This window comes from Simochromis diagramma, unplaced genomic scaffold (assembly GCF_900408965.1).
Source record: "Simochromis diagramma unplaced genomic scaffold, fSimDia1.1 OVJJ01000026.1, whole genome shotgun sequence".
Taxonomy (NCBI): domain Eukaryota; kingdom Metazoa; phylum Chordata; class Actinopteri; order Cichliformes; family Cichlidae; genus Simochromis; species Simochromis diagramma.
In genome coordinates, this window is record NW_024386985.1 from 3,901,216 (window position 1) to 3,920,926 (window position 19,711).

The 19,711-nt window shown below is 40.8% G+C and overlaps 1 protein-coding gene across 8 annotated transcripts in view; it reads left to right on the forward strand.

Moving 5' to 3' along the window:
• Nucleotides 1-19,711, forward strand: part of kif1aa (kinesin family member 1Aa) — a 48,965-nt gene that overhangs the window by 25,122 nt on the left and 4,132 nt on the right. The window contains exons 24-47 of one of the 8 annotated variants that reach the window (XM_040040030.1): nucleotides 607-697; nucleotides 783-931; nucleotides 1,019-1,197; nucleotides 1,523-1,660; nucleotides 3,615-3,920; nucleotides 6,675-6,793; nucleotides 6,879-6,985; nucleotides 7,774-7,906; nucleotides 9,017-9,179; nucleotides 9,280-9,370; nucleotides 9,465-9,583; nucleotides 9,687-9,742; nucleotides 11,484-11,592; nucleotides 11,676-11,742; nucleotides 12,019-12,103; nucleotides 12,195-12,300; nucleotides 14,927-14,953; nucleotides 17,115-17,229; nucleotides 17,348-17,481; nucleotides 17,581-17,642; nucleotides 17,728-17,873; nucleotides 18,706-18,891; nucleotides 19,059-19,130; nucleotides 19,243-19,364. In XM_040040030.1, the coding sequence (XP_039895964.1) occupies nucleotides 607-697; nucleotides 783-931; nucleotides 1,019-1,197; nucleotides 1,523-1,660; nucleotides 3,615-3,920; nucleotides 6,675-6,793; nucleotides 6,879-6,985; nucleotides 7,774-7,906; nucleotides 9,017-9,179; nucleotides 9,280-9,370; nucleotides 9,465-9,583; nucleotides 9,687-9,742; nucleotides 11,484-11,592; nucleotides 11,676-11,742; nucleotides 12,019-12,103; nucleotides 12,195-12,300; nucleotides 14,927-14,953; nucleotides 17,115-17,229; nucleotides 17,348-17,481; nucleotides 17,581-17,642; nucleotides 17,728-17,873; nucleotides 18,706-18,891; nucleotides 19,059-19,130; nucleotides 19,243-19,364 (2,882 nt within the window). Of the gene's footprint in view, nucleotides 1-606; nucleotides 698-782; nucleotides 932-1,018; nucleotides 1,198-1,522; nucleotides 1,661-3,614; nucleotides 3,921-6,674; nucleotides 6,794-6,878; nucleotides 6,986-7,773; nucleotides 7,907-9,016; nucleotides 9,180-9,279; nucleotides 9,371-9,464; nucleotides 9,584-9,686; nucleotides 9,743-11,483; nucleotides 11,593-11,675; nucleotides 11,743-12,018; nucleotides 12,104-12,194; nucleotides 12,301-14,926; nucleotides 14,954-16,627; nucleotides 16,652-17,114; nucleotides 17,230-17,347; nucleotides 17,482-17,580; nucleotides 17,643-17,727; nucleotides 17,874-18,705; nucleotides 18,892-19,058; nucleotides 19,131-19,242; nucleotides 19,365-19,711 lie in introns of all 8 variants that reach the window. The other 7 variants (XM_040040031.1, XM_040040032.1, XM_040040034.1 and 4 more) reach the window with 7 other exon arrangements.

Below are 19,711 nucleotides of genomic sequence, written 5' to 3' on the forward strand. Positions count from 1 at the left end.
AATCTATCTGAACTGTCGTACACACAGATGTAGCTGCAGTTTGTATATTTCAGTATTGGTATCTACTGTTTATATTATATAAACTGTATTATCAGTGAGCAGATTTACAGAAAATACCAAATAAAAAAAATTATGATGGTGTTTTCAGATCAAATGTGAAGCAAAGTTCACCCTACTGGAATTCCTAGGCAATTTTGCAACTCACAAATATTACTCAGCAGGAGAAAGAACCGATACCTGGGATTACATAACAGACACATTTTATTTATTTATTTTTTAAAAAAAACAAGATTTAATCAGCAGATCTGACAGCCCACAAGCTACAGCATTTCATTTCTGATTCTCTGTGGCACGAGGAGAATCCACAGTCTGTGGGAGAATTTTATCTGGCAGGATCTGCAGCATAATATCATAAAGTATTTTTAATTCTCATGGATGTGTATTTGACAGTATTTATATGCACAGTTGTACACCGCGACACATTTTTCCACGCTTTAATTCGAAATGGAGTTTTTTGGGGCCTTTCATTTCACCAGTTATTAATGATTAATTCATTTTCCTGAATGGCTTGTTCATGTATTTAAAACTTTAATTATAAATTATTAGGATTATGAAAGCAAGCTGGAGGCTCTTCAGAAGCAAGTGGACCGTTATAACCCAGAAGGCCCTGAAGAAGAGGAGGAACCGGAAGAAGAAGGTAAAAAAAATTAATACTAACACACATTTATAAATCTATATTAGGGATAATCATACCTTCATCGAGTCCTCTTTCTGGCCTACAGTGCAGTGGACGGAGAGGGAAAGAGAGCTGGCTGTGTGGAGTTTCCGTAAATGGCGATGCTACCAGTTCACCTCGCTGCGTGATCTCTTATGGGGAAATGCCATCTTCCTGAAGGAGGCTAATGCGATCAGTGTCGAACTTAAGAAGAAGGTTAGAAATGTCATTTAGACTGATGAATATATCCACAGGTCTACGCTGTGAAACAGCTCTTTGAGCATATTCGTTCTTCCCCTGCAGGTGCAGTTCCAGTTTGTGTTGCTGACAGACACTCTTTACTCCCCCCTGCCTCCTGACCTGTTGCCCCCAGAGGCAACTAAAGACAGAGAGAAGCGACAATTCCCACGTACTATCGTGGCAGTGGAGGTGCAAGATCAGAAGAATGGAGCAACTCACTATTGGACATTAGAAAAACTAAGGTGGCTGAACATGCACGCAAGTCTTTGATGAACAAAATCTTAAACTCATCTTGGTAATCAAAAATTCATTAAGTGTCGCACTGAAACTCTTGTTTTAGTGCTCTTCAGTTTGTAAGTCAGTTTCTTTTATTGCAAACATTCGCTTCAATAATTGCACTTCCAAATTAAAAATATCTACCAACCTAATATCGAACAGCAATAAAAAAAGAGCCATGCTTCAGTGTCTTCCTCAGTGCTATTTTATTTCTTCCAAGCTGTTTACTTTTTCTCATTAACACCCTGCTCTGTGTCTTTTTTATGTCTTCATTGTTGGTGCTTTCTGCAGGCAGAGGCTAGATCTGATGAGAGAAATGTATGATCGTGCTGCTGATGTGCCCAACAGTACTGTGGAGGACTGTGAAAATGTGATGACGGGAGGTGACCCCTTTTACGATCGCTTCCCCTGGTTCCGCCTGGTTGGCAGGTAAATACTGAGTCCAACACATCGGGACAGGAATGAGAAATACAGAGGCCAAAAAGACCAGTATTAGCCATAGCTATCAGAAATTTAGGATATAGGGAGGCTGCTGTCCACTTTTCCACTTGCAGGACGTCGTTCCTGAGAGTTAAAGTTCCAGGCACTTGGGTTGGAAATGCGGCTTTACTGTGTGTGGAGTGTACTCCGAAATGATGGGGACACCTGCATTAATTATCTGCAGTTCATTCAGTCTGGTGTCCCTACTTGTCAAACTTTGTATTTCAGCCACTATAAAACCTGCCAGTACAAACTGAAGTAACAGTATCAAATACATTTGATAACAATAGATTCCAGCTAATGACAGAGCTTTCTACAACAATGGGAAAATCATCTATGCAAGATTTGAGAAAAACATTTCGTCAGCCCTCCTACTCAAAACCTGCTGTTTCTTTCTCTTCCACCTTGGCACATGGCCTCCCAGTGTCTCTCTCTCGCTCTCGCTCTCTCACTTGCACCTGTTATGTAATATTAAGCGTCTCACTCCAGCCTTTAATGTTATTCAGCTCCTGCAAGACATGGAAACATTGGAAACTGTGCCCTTGAGCTGTTCTTTTTCAGGTTTTCAATCTGTCTGTCCATATTATAAAGGTGAAAGCAGGTGTATATTTATCCAGTTGCACAACATTTGATGTTTTCAATGCTTTTAATAGTTTACTGCTATTTTATGCTACATCCTTTACACTTGCAGTTTAAAAAATGTAGCTGCTGTCGAGAACTGATGGGTTGAATTAATGCATAACTATATACAAGCTCACTTTGTACATATGTGGCTGATGTGATAACTCAAAGTGACTGGCCATTTTCAAATGAAATCTGTATGACGTTTAATTTCTGTCATTACCTTTAGATGCAATTAAGCAAGCCCGTGAGCAAATGATCTTATTTCACACACATAAATATTCACTGCCAAAGCTCAGTTGCAGCATATAGAGTACCATTACAGTAATCCAGTGATTGCTGGGAGTAAATCCAACTGTAACAAGTGCCTGTTAACAAGTGCCTGTTAACAGGTTGGTCACCAGAATTCATTTTGTGAGCAAATATGGTGTCAAACAGCACTGTCTACAGCAGGAGTGGGGGCACTCCAGGGCTCAGTGGCCGGTGTCCTGCAGGTTTTAGATATCACCCTGGGTCAACACACCTGAATCAAATGATTAGTTCATTATCAGCCTCTGGAGAACTTCAAGACATGTTGAGGAGGTCATTTAGCCATTTAAATCAGCTGTGCTGGATAAAGGACACATCTAAAACCTGGACACTGGCCCTTGAGGACTGGAGTTGGACTCCCCCGGTCTATAGAACTGAAGCTGTCATTTAAGGAGGTTCTTTGCATGTGATCCCTTAAAAAGTGATCAATCATGGGACAGAGCTGCTTTGATGATTGGCTCACTTGGCATGATTAACTTTGGTTCCTTCCCCTGCTCACTTTTTTTTAACAGTTTAGATTACAGTTACCTGCAAGAGCACGCATTCCTTGAATTGCCTTCTCTACATTTTACTTATCTTAGCCTCTTCTTTTTATACGCATGTGTAAAAATCTGTACTTAAAACAGTAAATTTGAATTCCCCTGACACTCACCAAGCAGAAACTTACATGTGCGGTTAAATCTGCGCATGAGGACTGGGCAAATTACAGTGAATACCTGTGTAGGTGAAATAATACTTGTTTTTGACATGCCTAAAGTTAAAAATGTGTCTATCTATAACCCACGATCAGCACAACATTTGTAGCTTTCTGCAGTCTCCCATCTGTCTTCTCTTTCTCTGCTCTTTGCTCAACACTGAAACAAACAATAAAAGCTGTTTCTGACTCAGAGGGAAGAAGGTTTTCTCCTGTGGATCAGTGCGTCCCTTCTCTCTAACTGTACTAACCTAGTTCCCATGTCTCTGGCTGCACCAGAAATCCCATTTTCAACACATGCATGAGCGAGCGCATGAGTGACCCCACCCCATCCCCGACCCTTTCCACCTCTGAAATTACTGAGCTGGCTGACTCGCAGCGGGAGGGTCGCGGGGAGGAGGAGGAGTTGGAGGATTTGGACGACCTGGACGATGATATCTTTTTGGACGACCCGAGCTCCGAGCTCGGGGTAGAGGATGATGATGATGATGATGATGATGATGATGAGAGAGAGCTCTGCCGAGGCTCCAGCGAAGGCCTGGATCCCTTTTACGACCGCTCACCATTATTCAGTGTAGTGGGAAGGTTGGTGAGGTTTCAGGAGCATGCTGATGGAGGAAACTAGCTCTTTCACGCTGAGATGCAAGGTCCCTTTCCCTTGGCAAACATCAGGATAGATGGAACAGTATTCTTGGAAATGCAGTGAATAATAGCGTGTATATCTTCACATAGCCCTCCTTGAGTTGTGGGCTGGGTATGCATAAATACACAAAATATAACCATAGTGTGCTTTGTTATTTTATGTGGCAAACATGAGGTGTGATCTTAAAGTGATTCTCTCCATAAAAATTAAAAAGCAAAGCATACCTAAGTTGATTTTTGCCAAACACCCCTGTAAAGTTATCTCTTTGTGCACCTCTGGATAGCTTCCAGCATGACAGCAATGTTTATATGACCAAGACTGTCTTTATTTGGCCCAAAACCACAGTTCAGCTTGTTCTCAGATGCCACTGGATGTTAAAGTAAAACTTTGCATTGCCAGTCAGTGCACTGTATTTTGTTAATTTGACATTTTGAAGCTACATTATTTGCATTTTGGCAGCTGCTATGTTGTTTATTTGGACCCCATAGTGATCATATCGGAGGTTGTAATGCTTGAATTCATCAAAATTGGTACAGAAATTTATTGGATGGTCTTTATCACAGAGGTCAACATTAAAATAGCATTTTAACATGGGAGTCAGTAGGGATTGACTTGCTTTTGGAATCAGGATAAGTGGTTACTAGTGGAACCGCAGGCTTGGCCCTTGGATGCTGGCTCATGTTTTCAGCCCTGCAGCATCTCCTAATCCAGGAGACTGACTTAGTTCTTGGACACTCTTCCACTGAAAAAAGCTCTTTGGTCTTTGGGTTGTAGATAGAGATCCAGCTCTCTTTATTAAGGATAATCCTGAACATGAACGTAGTGACCTAATTTTCATAAAGTCCATGGCAAATCTTCAGGTGAAAGTGGTCATCCATCAGCCATCCAAAGAGTGATTCAAATAGACGCTACACTGCCAGCACTCTAAGGTTACACAAGGAGATGACCTTGAAGGGGAAATTAGTCAAACTGAAGTCTTCTCCAAATTACTGTCCACCTCAGAGATCTGCTGGTTCAGTGTTAACACTGGCATGAAGCATTTCAGTTGGAAAGCTGCAACCGAAATTTGGAAAACAACTTTTCCTACATTTTTTTTAATTGTGGTATTTCCTTTTACTGATTTCCTTAAACACTTGCTTACTGCTCAAAGTCAAACCAGACCCTTTAGTGTCTTGCCTTAGCTGTCACAGTATCTCTAAATCTTGAGCTGAAAATGTTGAGTACCACACCATGCGGACACTGGAGTAGACATTTCTGGACTTTAAGGTCCATCTTTTCCTTTTTATCTTTAATCTCTCTTTCAACTAAATGCTTATTTTTCTTTGCTTTTGGAGTGGGGGTATACAGTGGCTCGATGCGTCTCACTCTTACTTAAATTCTTCTTAAATTCAGTCCAGAGTGGGTCCATTTACGCTTCTTGTTTCTATGCAGTGCTGACGCTGAACGGCTGTTTGAGGTGTATGTCAAATCATAGTGGCTTATAAAAAAGAAAAAGGACTTTTGACTCCCCAAAGCACTGATGCAGCTCAAGAAGTAGATAGAGGTCTGATGTGCTTAGTAAGAGGAACAAACAGCGAAATGTTCTCACCGTGCTGTGAAACCTGAATACAGTTGAAAGAATCTGAAAATTTTTGAGCTAAGTGGTGTTCGAACAAAGACTCAAAATCTCAAGATGAAAGAGCTGGTTTCTGCAGCAGCTGTCTCTTTTAGGCATGCCAGAGCACAAGTCTTTTCATTTTGACCTTTTTTTTTTTTTTTGTCGGTTTTTACGTGAATACGTCTGATGATGAACTCGTACCCCTATTTTGTACAAATTACCACTCCGGCCCAGGAGGTGCACTTTGATTTCTGATGTCATTCGTTGGTTTTTGATGTAGCATACAGTCTATGAAGCTGTTGGCAGTTTTGATTCAAGCTGAGCCATGTTCCGTATGATGATTTCTGTTCCATTTGCTTTTGATTCCTTTTGAGTCAAAAAGTTGAAAGCATTTTTGTTCACCTTTTTTGTCCTGAGCATGCCTTATTTGCACCTCACCAATCTTGTCATAAGCCTGTCCTTTTTTACGCTGTCCACCCTTAAATGTCTATCCCTATTGGCTTGTGAAAAATGTGGATCAGTTATTCTATTATTTTTAAGAAAAGCATTTCTAATGCAGCTGTTCCCAAATTTCTATTCTCAAAGAAACATAGTCTGTAGCAAAGTGCTTTAAGTTCTCAGTTTGGCTTTATACATTATATAGAGTCATTGTCATGATAGCATGTGATCATAAAGCAATGCATTAAAATGAATTCATTGCTTACGACGAAAACATCTGCTATCCAGCAAAGTCTTGAGCTGGGTTCTAATTTTTAAAGTTAATAAAAAGAATTGAAAGTTTAGCCTTACATACATGCTCCTTAGCCTCACTATCCTTCATCAGTACAACTCAAAAGTTTAGGGTTATTGCATGTGACCCATTATTGACCTGATTATATAGTCATTATTGGATGATAAGGATAAGCCCACTCCAAAGCAATAGTAAAGGGCAGCCATGGCCGTCGCAAGAGCAGTCCCAGCTTCTGTTTGGTTGCTTTGCAGTTCTGTGTTCTGTTGTCCAGTCCAGTGATTTTTATCAAATGTGGTACGTCTCCTTGGTCTGGTTCTTGTTAATGCTTTTTTTTTTTTCCTTTTATTCTCTCTTTGGCTTCCCATGCAGGGCTTTTGTTTATCTGAGTAATCTGCTGTACCCAGTTCCGCTCGTCCATCGCGTGGCCATTGTCAGTGAGAAGGGAGAGGTAAAGGGCTTCCTTAGGGTGGCAGTACAGGCCATATCAGGTAAGGCTCAAATCCTCAGACTCACGATCGTTGAAGCGATTGACGGGACAAGCTGTGTGTGATTTCTGGAGGGAGTGAGGTGAAGGTTCTTTGTGTTTCCCTCCAGCTGATGAGGAGGCTCCCGACTACGGCTCCGGAGTGAGGCAGTCGGGCACTGCCAAAATCTCCTTTGAGGATCAGCAGTATGAAAAGGTAGTGAAAAACACACTATAGTTATTACAGTTAGTTTTCACAGTGTAGGATTTACTTCTGTATACAGTTGCCGTCACAATTTTTGTGATTTTAGGTGTTTACAAAAAGAGTTGAATTACACGCTGTTCTAAGGCTTCTTTACATTTGTAACATTTTTGTAGAACTCGATGTACCCTCTCAATAGATTTAGGGTTTTCTGGCCATACAAACATGCTGGTCAGTGGCTTTGACCAATCACTTATCTCGAATGTAAAGAAAGGATCCTGCCATCATACAGCGCTGTGTCACCAGTGTAGACGTTTACTTCACTCAGATGGCACCAAACTGTTACTTTTGCTAATATTCCTGCCTTCTCTCCAACTGATAGATGTATTTTGTATTTTTTTTTCAATTTTAGAAGAACTTCTTTTACCATTTAAGTTTCCTTTGATGCATTTTCTGTATTTATAGAAACAGCCTCCAAGTACAAGGGCCAAACTCTGAATCATCTCCAGACCTTTTATCCACTTATTTTATGAAGAAATTACCAAGAAATAACCCATACCCGTCATTAAAATTGCCTTTGAGAGAATTCCAACTACATCTGAAATATATGACTATATTTAGAAATGTGTTATTTCTCTACAATGAATGCAATAGTGGTGCTCAAATGAAGAGGAAAATGCAAAATAAAGCCCTCGTTATCATATACAATAAGTGAAAAATGTTTTGGTAGACAACTAAATGAGTAAATGATGTAACTGTTTAAAAATCTGAGGACTGTTCACCACTCTGCTGTGCTCCTGTAGTTCCAGTCAGAGTCCTGCTCTGTAGGACTGTCCCGCACTGGGATTTCTCAGGAGGAGCTTCGGATCGTGGAGGGAGAAGGGCAGAACGCAGAAATGGGGCCGTCAGCTGATGAAGTCAACAACAACAACACATGTGCGGGTAATCGTATTTTACGAGTGAATGGACACATGTTCTGCGTGTTTGCTTGTGTCTGTATGTCTGTGTGTATGTCTGTGTGTGGTCTCCTTTTTGGCTCAGCAGACTGAAAATTCACAGGAAAGACTTTAAAAGAAATCATGTTAGATAGGCTTGGATTTGGAGGGCAGACAATGGCAAACGGTGGCTCATGTGGAAGACGTATAAATTAGCCCAAATGCTTGTCTCCAATTTCTTGGTAACTCCAGTCCATTCCTGGTCTGTTCCAGTAGAATTTATTGACAGTCAGCTCAGCATCTACCTGGAATGCAACCTACCCAACAAAAACATTAAAAAGAAGTGTCTAAACATCACTGAGATCTGTTAATGAGTAAAAATGTGAAAAACTTGTCTTTTGAAGTCATTGAAAACACATTTCTTTACTCCTAAAGAAAATTTATTACTAAATGTGGTTGAAATCTAAAAGTGGTGGAAGTCCTCACCGACCTCCCCTCAGACAACCAGGAGATTTGAACCCAGATGCTTCTTGCTCTTTTTTTATTAACACTAATGAGATCATCTAATGGTCAGAATGATGCTATAAAGTATTCTGCGCCAGACATTTTACAAATAAAAAAAGATGCAAAAAACAACCAAAAAAGCAAAAACACCCACTAAATCTAATAAAAACACACAAAGGAGTAAAAGGAGAGGCCTTTTTAAACAGCAGGAATTTATATAACATCCATACAGTGTTATACAATCTTGCAGTGTCTTTCACCTCACGTACATGTACGTAGTATTTACCAAAGTCAGTGTAGAATTAACAGTGTCTGAATTTCTTGATCAATAAAATAGATCACTCTAAGTAGATTGATGATTTATTCATGGCATTTAGATCAAAAAACTAGAATATCAACACTGAAAAGTCAAGACCCTTGTTACTGGGAAACCTTTAGGTTGTCCAATATCTTCGAATAACAAAGCTTAATCTTTAAAAATTAAACATGAAGGTCACGCCCACCAACCAGATTTAGGTTAGGAAAGAACTTTCATGGATGTCTAGTCTAGTTTCCAACCTGCGTTTATTTTTCTTTTTTCCTTTTTCTTTTTTGTGGTTCCTTGCAGCTGGATCAGATGAGGTGGAGAATCCACTGAAGGCTGGTCTGGATGGAGCACTCGATACAACTCTGGAACATCTCAGGATCGGTAATATTTTTACCTTCAGAGTGACTGTCCTGCAGGCCTCCAGCATCTCTGCGGAATATGCCGACATCTTCTGCCAGTTCAAGTAAATTGCTCTTCACAATATTTCCGCTGGAGATTTGTGATCGTTGGTGTTCTTTTTACTGTTTTACATGCAAACTTTGCATTGATTACTTTGCCTTTAGCTTCATCCACCGCCATGATGAGGCCTTCTCCACTGAACCCCTAAAAAACACAGGCCGTGGCCCTCCTCTCGGCTTCTACCATGTGCAGAACGTAAGAAGAGTCGGCTCGTGTCCTGCACAGCTTTATGCATTGTTCTGTATTTAATAGTTTAGGCACTAAAATGGACTGTTTTTTGTTTTTGTAGATTGCTGTTGAGGTTACTAGATCATTCGTGGACTACATCAAGACTCAGCCAATTGTGTTTGAAGTCTTTGGCCACTACCAGAAGCAGCCTTTTCTTCCTCTTTGTAAAGATGTCATGAGGTACTGTGTTTGCTTATAGCATTTACTGCATTTATACACATACTATGATGAATATGCTTGCAATTCTTTATATTCATACGTAACTGTGTGTTGTGACACCCAGTCCACTACGCCCCTGCAGGAGACAGTTTCCACGAGTGATGCCTCTCTCCAAACCAGGTAAATAAGATGCTCTGCTCGTGTCTTATCATTTATTTTTGTTGTATTGCTGTGGTACTCGTCTGCTTGCAAGTCGTATCATCTCAGCTTCATGTTGTTGGGTGCGAGCAGTGGATCCTGACGCCTCGTCGGACCGGGAGAAATCGCTGGAGCTCATCCGATACTTGGTCCCAGATGTGTTCAATGGGTCACTGGTGGACTCGCTGTCAGGCCACGCTCTGTCTGCCGCTGGCTTAGCTGCTTCCTTCCTGCTGGAAGGAAACGAGCAAGCTCAGCTGCCAGCTCCACCCATCTCTATCTGTTCAGTTATTAAAGCTCAGAAGCCGGGTTGGTCACTGATCGGTCAGATCCAAGAGAATCCTGCAAGTGGAAGCCCTTTTTTATATTGAGTGTTTTTCTTGGTGTGACTTAAATGAGCCAAGTGCGTTTTAAAAGCACTAAAAGTATCTCTTCCAGCTCTAGGGTTTTGTGACTGAGTCGCCTCGTAGATGAAGCACTAACACAAATATTCAGTGTCAGTTACTAGTTGCTACTTGCTGTGTAGTAAAACTCAAGTTAATCGATATAAAAGGGGAGTTTTCATGTGTCAGGATTCTGCAGTTGGATTGGCTCTCTTGTACTGTGTGTTCACTGTTATGTGGTGCGTTCTCCTTGCAGTTCCCTCTTTGAGCTCCTCTTGATTGGATCACAGTGCCTTTCTTCTATATTAGTCTGCCACGAATGAAACTCTCTCCGATGGGAATGTTAACTATAATGTACATTGTGGTGCATATGCATATATAACACACCTGAGATTTATCAATCCCTGGGAATAAATTCACATGTTATAATAGGAAAGCAATCAATCCAAGGAGGTAGAAAACAAACAGATGAAGAATTAAATGCAGCAAAAAGGCAACCATTTTACAGGCTACAAATTTGTCTCACCTACTTTTAACCTGTAACAGTACAGATATTTAAAGCAGTATATGTCTATCTGTAGTGTCACATCAGTTTTGAGCTGGCTACATTTTTAAAAACATTTTAATGAACAGCTAAAAACTAAAACCTGAACAATATTGGCGTTAGTTATCCACCAGATTGTTATTTCAGTTATTCTGTTGGCTAAGAATTATATTGCATCTCTAAAAGTGACACTTGAAGCACCTTTAATACATAAAATACATAGCAACTCCCACAAGTATGCATCACATTATACTGTATTTATTCTTATAAAATTGATTTCTGCTTCAGCTTGGGACAAATTTAAGGGATGCATGGATTTTTTTTTTCTTTACCTCTGAACTGCTTTTGGGCACCAGTGGAAATTAAAGGATTTCTTTAACTCTTAGTCAGTCTTATTAACATTATAGACTTACTGTACAAAATGTTACTATTATCCATCAGGCGACCAAGCTTTTATAGAGATTAAGATGTCTGGCATTGTAAATATCCCCACTTGGTCACCTGAACGTTAAAGTGCTTTATAAAGACATACATATGCATTCTCTCACCTAAAGGATGGTTCAGACTTTTATTTCTTTACACAGAGCGATCAAAAATGTGCTAAATGAAAAAAAGCTTCTTGTACAGTACTGAGTGGGTGCTCCTTCCCTGAATCACTGATTTCCTTTCTTCTCCCGTTTCTCTTTCCTTTGTAGGGTAGGTAGCTGTTCTCCCTGCTGTTAGCTGCTAGCCTGCACTAGGTTTACCCCTATTGTGCCTTCTTGTATAATCCTCTTTCTAATCTTTTTCAACACAGTACCTGCCACCAAACTGACGGCCATGACCCGTCCACAGGCAGGACCCTGTCACTGTAAATATGACCTCATGGTTTTCTTCGAGATCTGCGAGCTGGAGGCGAACGGGGAGTGAGTATCCCGAGTCAGCAGAAAATTGGGAGAATTTGATGGGCCACAGAAATCTCTGAGACTCTCTTTTTTCTGTCATTCAGCTACATCCCTGCAGTAGTGGACCACAGAGGAGGAATGCCCTGCCATGGCACATTTCTTCTGCACCAGGTATCTTAGTCAGGCTGGGAGCAAATATGTTGTAGTCAAATCAACTGTCATCAAAGGATCTTTTATGCCTGAAGACATTCGCATTTGCCCTCTCATAGCTCTGCTCTGAGAGGGCAAATGCAATTCTACCCAGAATGACGCACATCAAAAGCGTCTCCAATTTGGTCTTAGTAATTGTAGACAGCCTGTTCAGTGGATGTGTCACGCTCTGCAACCTTTGAAAAATGTCTTAAAAGCATATTCTGTGTGCTCACTCTATCTTTGTTCCTTCTTCAGGGCCTCCAGAGGAGAATCACCGTTACTATTGTACATGAATCTGGAAATGACATAGAATGGAAGGAAGTCCGTGAGCTTGTTGTGGGTAAGACTGATGTTCAGCTTCTCTAAATCTGAATACATTTTACCAATAGTCTGTATGAGCTGTTCTCACTGAGGCATTTCTGCTTTCCCAGGACGTCTGCGCAACACGCCCGAATCTGATGAGACCATCATTGATCCTAATATTCTATCTCTCAACATTTTATCTGTTGGGTATGTCAGGCCCCTGCACGATGACAGGTATGTACTATGCTTAATGTTTGAAGCAAATATTTTTCATTTAAATAGCAAAATAGTTGCAAACTACTGTGTTCCCATAGCTTTTTGAATTATGTGGCAGCTCAGCTGAATTTGGAAACCACTTTACGGTTCTGATGTTTGTGAGTCTTATCTGAGAGTGTGCGTTACTGCTGCGGCAGCTCCTGCACTGGAACACGACACACGGCAAATGCATGGCACATATGGGGTGACCAGGTGTCCTCAAACTTCATTTTATTAACCCATTCTCCCACATTTTGATTAGCTCATGTTTGCCAGAGTCAACAGATGCTTGCAGGAAATATGTGGCTTGAAAATAAGTGCGCTGATTTATGAAGTTACCATAAAACCTAAAAATGATTTGGAAACAGAATAGCAACTGAAACAGAAGCTAACAGTTTTAATGCTTTCTGGAAAAGACAAATGAAATAAACAAGTATGTAAAGACCATTAAAACAAGCCTTTGCTTCCATTTGTGCTCGTAAAAAGTAAACCATATTTGTTCTTCAATTACAAGTGAGATTTATGAAATAATTTATAGCCCACAAAATCTTAAATGACATCTAATCTGCTGGGATCTGGTCACCCTAAGCATATAAGTTGTAAAAAGCATGGCAGCAGAGTCACAGCTTGAATGTTATGTAAGGAAACTCTGCAAATTCCCTTTGTGTTCTTATCGTTATCATTGTAACTGCATGAATATGCTGTAGATCCCTCTTTCTGACAACAGCAGGTCAGATCCAGAGTCACTTTCTTTGAGTTATTTAATGAATCTCTTTAAAGCTACACTTACCACACCAGTAGCTCTGAAGTCACTCGTCCATGCTGGCTGCGCGACCCTCCTTGGTGTTAATATATGCTGCTGTTGGTTGTCTCATTGCACCTACATGTTGCATCTCACTGTGTTCATCACCTCTCATTTAAATCCTCTCATCACTGACCCCAGTGTAGGTTTAAAAAGTGTTTTTTATTAACCGTGCACCTTAATTTTACTCTGTGTAAACAGATCAGTATAAAATAGAAATGCATGCCCTTCTAACTTTTCCACTGCCATGCATTTCTTTACTTAAATATAAAATCACTAACACACCTTTAACTATTTTGTTGTTGTTTTCTACTCAGTGCAGAGTCATTCATTTGACATGCAGCATTTCATCATTTTATTAAATCACCTGATTGACCTTCACTTTTCTAATGACGCTGGAAATGATGTTTCTGGGTGTGATGTACAACTGGAGCCTAGTTTATAAAGAAAAACAGAAGAACAGAGAAGGTGTATTGTTCCCTTAATGAGTAATGGCATAACTAACACAAAGTTCACAGGAAAGATGTTAGAATGAGCTGTGGTGAATGTATAACAGAAAAATATGTTCTGACTTTTATACATGCAACTTTTTGTACAGACACTCATTTTATGCATCATTTCCTTGCCTCCTTTTCTTGCATTTTATCACAGATGCAAACCAAGGAGGTAAGAGAGGAGTTGAGCCAACATCCATTTAACAGAATGAGAGGCTGCAGAGACATCATTTTAAAGTGATTTTAATTCAAAGTGTAGTGCAGAAGCAGTATCTGGCCATTGCTTTGTTACAGCCTGCCACTGGTATTATTTGATAGCGGTACACATTGTGAGAAGAGTGTAGAGATATCATGCATTTTTTTGATAATCCTCTCCACACTAATGGAGACAGGCAGAAAGAAAAAATTAATACAAAAGAGTAATTACTTCTCCTGTTATGGTTTTTACATACCTTTCAAGCTCAAAAGACTTCCATAAATTACATAAATGTATGTGCTTCCTCCTCCTTCCTCTCCTCTGTGTGTTTTATAAATTGAGACATCCTTCAGGATTGATTTAATGTGGAGTGTCTGGCAGAAGGATGGAGGAGAGAGGAGTCGAGGAAGTGCAAAACAGAGAAATGTAAAAAGCCCAGTTTGCACAGCTTAATGTTAGCATCCCACCAGTAGAGGGCAGTATGTTTCTTTTTTACAGCTGATGAGAATTTAGGATTAAACAGCAATTGATTTGTAGATGGACCATTCGGTTAATAAATCAAGTAATTGCTGCCATAAAAGATATTATTAACTCTTTTTTTTGCTTCTTTATTAATATCTAAAATTACTTAACTCTCGTCCTTGTATAAATCTTATGGTAGTAACTCTTATGTAGTAGTAGACCTCCATGAGTATATTTACAATAAGAAATATGAATGATAATATTGTAATTATTCACATAAAAAGTCCTGAAAATTATAGCGCATCCTGACCCTGCTTTTTTTTCTCATTGCTTAATCTCTCTTGCTTCCCGTATCGCCAAGAAATCTAACAACATCAGCAGCAGCATCGTCCAGATTTGGGTTTACTGCGTTTTAATGTAAAGCAACCGAGAGCTCCATACTGTACTAACCTCTAACCTCTGCTGGATCAGCCTTTCTTTAACCCTAATTGTTTGTCGTGTTATGGGCTCAGTAGCCAAAACTTAAGCTTAATGGCTAAGCGCCAGATCAAGCTGCGGTCCAGTGTGGTCAGAAACTAACATCACAGTATATGATGCTAACATTTTTCTCCCTCCAGTCCACTAACGGAATGTTGTTTTTTGCTTTTGCAGACAGTTTCTTGATTCGGACATGCCTAGGTATATTATTTGCCTCTGTTTTCATGCTCTTAAGTTACACGAACGCCTCATCTTTCTAACGTCCTCCATACCCTGTCATCTCTTTCGTGATTTTGTTACCTTCTCTCTGACTCTGTCATTGCTGTCAGCATTTCAATTGTGCCTCTTTGCTTCTCTGGCTGTGTTGGATGTGTGTTTGAGCTTCTGTCAGGCCGATGACGGACGGGATCTGCATGGCTCTGCTTTGTTTCGCGTGGACTGTCCTTGGCTGTGTCTCTGCTGGAGGTGTCGTGGGGCCAGTATCAAACTCTCGGTTTCCACTTCAGCTGATGAGGCAGATTTTAGAACACGAATGTTTACTCTGTCTTTAGCCTGTTTGTTTACAAATGCTCCTTTATTTGCAGATTACATTGAGAAGGCAGTAAAGTAAAACTGTGAAGAAGGTGCATTTGTACTGGTTACCAGTAGAGGGTGGTAGGAATCCATCACAGAAACATAGCCTAATTCTACAAAGGCAAACTGATATTTAAAAGAGGCTAAAAAGAGGTTATTTTCTGCTTTTGTCTCTCAACACTGTTTCTTATGTTCATTTTTTTGGCCTTTACAGTGAAGGAATATTTTGAATCCATGGATATGATTTTGTTAGTCACCTCTAATCCCAAGAGTCAGAGTGTTTCCCATCAAAGCTACAGAATATTAACAGGAACACTGTTCGCTCGCTATTTCTCAAGTGCTGCAATATGGATCACATCATTTACAGTACGCGCTCTGGCACGATACTCCAGTGCAGCTATTAAAATGTATTCCAGTGAACCATTACCTCACCAGTAGCACTTTACACAAAATTGCTGCAATGTTGTGAATATTTTTAAATCCTACTCGTACCTCAGCGGAACTCTGCCAAACACCAGAAACAAATGGTTCCTCACATGTTATGCCAGGAGCATGACTTCAGTGCTGGCTCCCACTTTTTTAGGAGGCAGTAAAGTGCAGAGAAGCACATGTTGGAGGGGTGCAGGGAGGAAATTGCTTCGTTGTAGTGTAAGCGAACAGGTTCCTACTACTGGGGGAAAAAGTGTGCATGTGTGAAGGTGTGAATTTGTATGAACTTGCTAATTGCTGGCAACAGAAAAGGCACCTCTCCTTTATTCACGCGAGCTCTGCGCATAGACGTTTGCTTTCTTCTTAGTGACACTCTGTTCACTTTCCCACAAGGTCACCTCAGTCCAAGGCCAGTGGGCCCAACATCTGAACCTCATGAAGAGTCCGTACGGCCTCTTTTCATGGCTTACAGAAACATTAGTTTCCTTTTACAGTTCTTGCTTGGATTATCTTTTTTAGATTTAAGGCAGCACCGGGCTACTGGCCAGAATAATAAGTGACTTCAGTGTGTGATTATTTCCCCTCGAGGGACACGAGGAAAAATTGTGTACATTAGTGTATGGAGTAAATCATCGGAGGAATGGAAAGCAGCATTGTTGTGCTTGAAGAATGGTCCCGTGCTGTTATTTGACCTTCTCTAACGTACAGTAAATCAGCCGTCCTCACAGAACCTCTCCGCTCTATCTGATGAGCTTTGATGAGTTATCAGTGTGAAAAAAAGGCAAACAGCATCCCAGCCACACAAGCACACAAGCACAACATACTTCCTGACTCTCACTGTCTATTCTTTTGCTGATTTCCTCTTTCTCACAGCATTTCCCTGGGAGTTGACCATAGGTATTTCACTGCCCTGTCCCTCATGTTTACCTGCTCGTGCCTCATCCCTCCATTGCCTTTCTTTCTGTACCAATATTCATCTCTGCTCTCTTTGCTTTTCTGTGATGTTTTATACAAAGCAAACATAACTCAGTCTGTTTGTTGCATGCAAAATGATCATATAAGAGCTTTTGTTTTATTGAAAACTAGAGAAATATTTACTAAAATGTTTATATATTGCACAAGTGGATCAGTAAATTGATTTGCTTCTGTTTATAAATCATGATATTAGGGCACATTTTTCTGCTTAAATTGTTTATTATTAGAAATTTTTGGGATTTATCCAGTTTTTTATGTTTACATCTGCAGAGTAAACTTTAGCATGGGTTAAGCTCTGGCAGCTAATCTGTTGTTTTAGTAGAGGAACTTGAGTTTCGACTGCTGATTCAGTTTCTTGGCTTCTTGTCTCAATGGACCACCTCAGAACTTTCTTCCGGTTTGAGGCTGCTTGGGATAGCTCAATGCACAACTCCCTGCTCCTAAACCGAGTCACTCCATACGGGGAGAAGATCTATATGACCCTCTCAGCCTACTTGGAGGTACTGTACACTGCCTGCATTCATAAGAAGGAGAAATAGCTCTTACAGGATCAGAGGTGACGTGTGAGTTACTCTAGAGGAACAATGTTGGAAATGTCTCCTGTTTTATGAATTGCAGATGGAGAACTGCACGCAGCCTGCAGTTATTACCAAAGATATCTGCATGGTGTTTTACTCTAGGGACACAAAGCTCTCAGCTTCCCGATCAATCCGTAACCTTTTCGGTACTGGTAGCCTAAGAGCTGCAGATGGGTGAGGCATTTTAATCTTTAAAATCATCATTTAGCTAATTTGTTCTCTCTGATGATGTTCTATAAAATGTTAAATGCCATCTCACTCCCATTTTTTTAGAAACCGTGTAACTGGAGTTTATGAGGTCAGCCTGTGTCACCAGGCAGATGCAGGAAGCCCTGGTAAGAGGCAAGAAAAAAAAATGGTACAGTTTTGCATTTAGCTCAGTCGTCCTGAACTTCTAACATTGCACCCATCCCTCACCAGGAATGCAAAGGAGACGCAGGCGGGTGCTGGACACCTCCGTGGCCTACGTCCGTGGGGAAGAGAACCTGGCTGGATGGAGGCCACGTAGTGACAGCCTCATTCTGGACCACCAGTGGGAGCTGGAGAAACTCAGCCTCCTCCAAGATGTAAGATTTGTTTAATTTTTACTGTCTCTGTTCTTTCGCTCCGGTTGAGTTATGCCTCGTGAATTCTATACTGGGCTTTGGTGCAGCTTTGCAGTTCATCCACTGCCAGAGACAAGTTTAGAGAGACAAGTTGTTGCTTAATTGAGCCTTCAAAGAGTAACTGAGATGAATGTCATTCAAATTGTACATTTTCCTTGACAAAAAATACTGTCACTAAATAATGCTGGTTACGTGTCAGTGAGGGGATATTGAGGTTTTCCTAGGGCAAGTGAGAGACATAACGTCTCCCTTATCTCCTGGGTCTCCTCCTGGTTAGACACGCCGGAAGACCCTCAAAGAACTACCTCATCTGGCTCCTTTCACCCACTTTCACCCAGAAGAAGCTCATTTCCACCACTTTCTGTCACTACCCACAGCTCATGGCCATGTGTGAAAATGGGAATCATCCAATAAACTGGCAGTTCCGACTCCGTGCTCAGATTTGCCTTTAGTAAAATGGACCATTGCCACTCTTACCTCACTCCAGATTGTTCACCAATACATTTGTCATTCTTCTGCTTCCACTTGTGAGCAGCACCCCAGCTTTCTAATCAATGGATAAAAAGAATTTGCCATCAGAAAAATATGAATAAAGCCAGCCGAGTCCTAGGGTTTATATTGCCCCATTCAGTTTTCTAATGTATGATATTAGAAGTGCCACAGAGAGCCGGCTCTGCTCCGTGCTTCTGATGGAAACCAGACTGGAATTTATCAAATAAACAGCTTTCCTTCCTAATTTCCTCTTCAGGCAGGGGGCATTGTTTGCTGTTAGTGACTGATGTTTTTCTGCTAGGTGGAAAAAACCAAACATTACCTCCTTCTGAGGGAGAAACTAGAGTCCACGCTGCTCATGGGCCAGGAGACCCTTCAATCCTGTGTCACCGATGAGCTGAATGAGTCTCCTCAGCCCGCTGAGATGGACCCGGAGGTCAGCTGCAACGAAATCACCACTGAGAGGCAGAGGGAGCTCGCTGCTAAGGTCAGCCGTCTTTACCCTGTCGATAATTTATTTCAGGTTTGACTTTATTGTAATGGGTTCTGTTCATATAAACGTTCCTGTCAAGCAGAAATGTAGTGCTTATCATGTCACACGTGATTTTGTTATATAACCCGACATTTTAAGCTCTCTCTCCTTTTTCCGTACAGTGTTTGCGGCTGCTCACTCACTCCTTCAACAGAGAATACAGCCATGTGTGTGTGAGCGCCAGTGAAAGCAAGGTCAGGCTTTAGGGGTTTAAACACACACACACAGAAAATCAGATTTCTGTTTTTGTCGACTGAGTCCTCACATTTGCTCCGCTGTGGATCCGTGTGACTGTGTTCATTACAGATCTCTGAGATGTCCATCACAACGTTAAGAGAGTCCACTTCAATCTCTGCTCTTAACACAATCACCCCCTCCTCTACATGCCCTTCACTTGTTGAGGGCTGCTACAGCAATGCTGGACTCAGGTCAGTGCTCAGATTGACATGGTTGTTGTTAGTAATTATCAGAGCCGGTCTGCAGAGCAGAGTGTTGACATTGGCTGCAGTTCACTTCCAGGGTGCTCTCAAGATGTTCCTCAAAGACATCTAAAATAAGTATTAACATCTCCTGCTGAAAAAACAAAAAAATATATATTTAAAATGAATAAATAAAGTCGTAGTTCCAGAAACTCTTGACCTTAAGGTTTCCGCTTTTATACCAGACCCACATGTAATAAGACAGAGATATAGAGCTGACAGAGTTGAACTCTCTCTCTTTTAAGGTGTCTGACATGTTTCATGTGCTTATCATCAGGAACAGAATCAGCAAATAG